Source organism: Pteronotus mesoamericanus, unplaced genomic scaffold (assembly GCF_021234165.1).
Source record: "Pteronotus mesoamericanus isolate MK-2021 breed Mesoamerican mustached bat unplaced genomic scaffold, CSHL_Meso_final scaffold_705, whole genome shotgun sequence".
Classification (NCBI taxonomy): Eukaryota; Metazoa; Chordata; class Mammalia; order Chiroptera; family Mormoopidae; genus Pteronotus; species Pteronotus mesoamericanus.
This window is the reverse complement of record NW_026555326.1, coordinates 17,052,548-17,055,533: the sequence shown is the minus strand read 5'-3', so window position 1 is coordinate 17,055,533 and position 2,986 is coordinate 17,052,548. Positions and strand designations below refer to the sequence as shown.

At 53.4% G+C, this 2,986-nt stretch overlaps 1 protein-coding gene across 1 annotated transcript; it reads right to left on the bottom strand.

Moving 5' to 3' along the window:
* Positions 1-1,200: 1,200 nt before the first annotated feature.
* Positions 1,201-1,542, bottom strand: CRCT1 (cysteine rich C-terminal 1). The gene has a single exon (XM_054563125.1). The coding sequence runs from the start codon at positions 1,540-1,542 to the stop codon at positions 1,201-1,203; it is 342 nt and encodes a 113-aa protein (XP_054419100.1).
* Between the last annotated feature and the right edge of the window lie 1,444 nt (positions 1,543-2,986).

The following is a 2,986-nucleotide window of genomic DNA, read 5'->3' as shown; positions in this document are numbered from 1 at the left end:
GCTATTGTTACTATTATTGTCACAGTTATTCTTGTCTCTTCCCTATTGAACCGGCAGGCGTCACTGCAGAGGACATGGTTCTCCCTGTTTCCTCTTTCCTGATTTATGACACAGGTCTGGGTCTGACCCGCTCAGGGTGACCCCACCACCGCCATCACAACCACCACCTCTAGAGAATGACATTCCCACATGTCTGAGTGTGGCACACTGCACCCTGCAAAGTCCTTGGAGCTCATGACTCCAGGTTGGGCCTCAGCTGCCCAGACGGGACCTGGAGAGGGCACCTTCCAGCCTCCTGCAAGGCTCAACTTGGGAAAGTTTCCTTACCCAGCAAGTGATCCTCTGTAGGAAAGAAAAACAAAGTGTTGCAGATCCGAACCTTTGCCACACAGCTGTCACCTGGGCCTGGTGGACAGGAAGGTGTGTGAGGCTCTGGAAGGTTTTTCAGGAGGACCAAGCAGAGCCATTAGGAGCATACCTAGAATCAGGCATCAATGTTCTCCATTACACACCGCCTGGGTGACTCTGAGCAAGTTACACGGACCCAGTTTCTCTTCTATAGAGTGGAAATATGAGTACCTACCTCACTGAGTCATTGTGAAAATTAAATGAGATGATACATAGCACATCAAGTTCTTAGAACACTGCCTGGCTCCGTATGAGATTTCTGCTATCATAATGAAGAAACAGAGACCTACTCTTGTTCAGGCATGAATTTTAGTTTTCTGCCATTTACAAATATGCCAAGCTAGGGCTGAGAAGTAGTGGATGGGTTAACAGAAAACGACAATGAGTACACAAATGAAATAACATATAGCAATAGGTGTGTTCTCAGGACGTGACTTTATTACGACGTCTTTAAGACAATCAAATCAACAGGCGGTTACTGAGCACCTACTGTGTGCAAGCCCAAGCAGACAGTAGAGAGCAGCGTCCATGCAGACGGCAGAGTCCACCATAGCTCTCAGGTTCCCAGGGAAGAAAATCACATGGGGTCAGGGAGTATTGTGGGGCTGAGAACAGGGTGGTTTTCTGGACATTCAAGTGCAGTTATCTTGCCAGGAGAGGGTGTGCAAACTCGAAGGCCCAGATCAGAACGCGAGCGTAACGTGAGGAGGCGGGCGGGGTGGGAGCAGCAGCCCTTGGGGGGTCCTTCTCTGGGTGGCTGGTGGCTCTCGTGAAGCTCTCCCGGGAGTGGCCTCAGCAGCTGCCGCAGCAGCCTGGGCTCTGAGTGTCGGAGCACTGAGACCTCTGGCTGCCACCCCCACAGCAGCCGCACCCGCTCCTGCGCTGCCGGCGGCGCCTCCTTGGAAAGCAGCAGCATCCGGTGGAGACCGGGCCGCAGCACCCGCAGTCGCCGCAGCCGCCGGAGCCGCCGCAGCAGCCGGAGCCGCCGCAGCAGCCGGAGTCGCCGCAGCCGTTGCAGCAGGAGGACGAGGGGGCGGGGGTCACGGAGGGCGCCGGGGCCGGGCACGGAGCGGAGCCCTGGGAAGACCCCTTGGAAAAGCCTTTGGCGGAAACAGCGCTCTGCTGGGCGGACATCGTGGAGCTGTGACTGTGAACCTGCAAGAAAAGCAGCGTTTCACACGCGAGCAGACTTTTTCTTTCCAACATTGGAACTCGAGTCTTTAAGATTTGGCTTTGGGATCAAGCTAACCTGGCCTGGTACAAGGGAAAAAAGAGGAAGGGCAGAGAAACAAACCCCGAGCAGGTGTTTCCAGTGAGTTAAATGTGCATAGAGCAGGAAACAGTCTGTGCAGAGTGGATGGTTTTCTGTTTTCTGCGACCAAATAAGGACCACCCAAGATTCTCCACGGTGGACAATAAAGAGACTATCAAGGCAATTTATCTGTACGACCCCATCCAAGATCTTCTGGCTCCTTTCACCTCCCCCATCTTACCGTGGCCCGAGACCGTCAAGTGATGTTCGTCTAGTTATTAGAATTGTATAAACACCCCATTGGTCAGAAAATAGCCAGATCACACCTGCATCCCTAATGCGGGTTTAAAGAATCCACACAGGCCAGAGCATGTCCTTCCTGGTCATGCATCCCCCCAATGCCTCTCATTCCCGACAACCACAGGAAATGGAGAGCAGAGCTGAATTTGGAAATGCATCCGGGTCCAGGGGGCCAAAGTCCTGAGCTCCAGTCACATCGCTGCTAAAGAACCTTGCCCTGGAACCTTGTGAATGTCGCACACACATGCATGCCAGTCTGGCCGCCTTGTCTTTACTGGTGCCGTGAGAGGTCGGCTCACTCGAAGCTTAGGACACGTTCCAGGGCTTTCCTGCCACATCCGCCTGCTGGCTGTGTTCTGCCTTCAACTTTTCCCATTCTCCCTAGGCCCCATTTGAAGACTTACCAGACTCTGGCTCCACTGGAAGACACTCAGTTCTCCAACTGGTATGTGTCACCTGCTAGGCTGTGGACTGAGCAGTGTTTAGCCAGAGAACCTTTTATAAGGTTTCAATAGTCGCTGGCTCTCGGGAGGGGCCCATTTCCCAATAGGCACGCTCAGCTGACACTCACATCCCAGAGACATTTGTCACTGTAGGTGGTACACGTGGCGGTTCAAGTCACTGCCCAGAAGTGTGAAGATTGCTATGGCATGTTTACTTTCCAAACAGGACACTGTTCATAGCTGGAAGGGCTGTGTGGGTGAAGACGAAGCGTGGGGGCTCAAGTGTGGAGAGGTCTGGAGCCCTTTCTTCGGGCCTGTTCTCCAACGTTCATGCACAGGCACCATACACACCATCCCCCGCTCACACTTCGTCCCTGTGCAGTCATCTCTATTTGGGAGTCCGTTCACTTGCTATCTTCATTTGCGTTTCTCTGGCTCTTGGTCCTTCGCTCCTCAAGTCCAGCCACAAGCTATGCAAACAGCCTGCTGGGCTTCACCCGGACGTTTCCAGATTGGCTTGCATGAAGACCATGGCGGGGATGTGCCGATGAGAATCCCAGTGGTGATTTCTCTCTGTCACTAG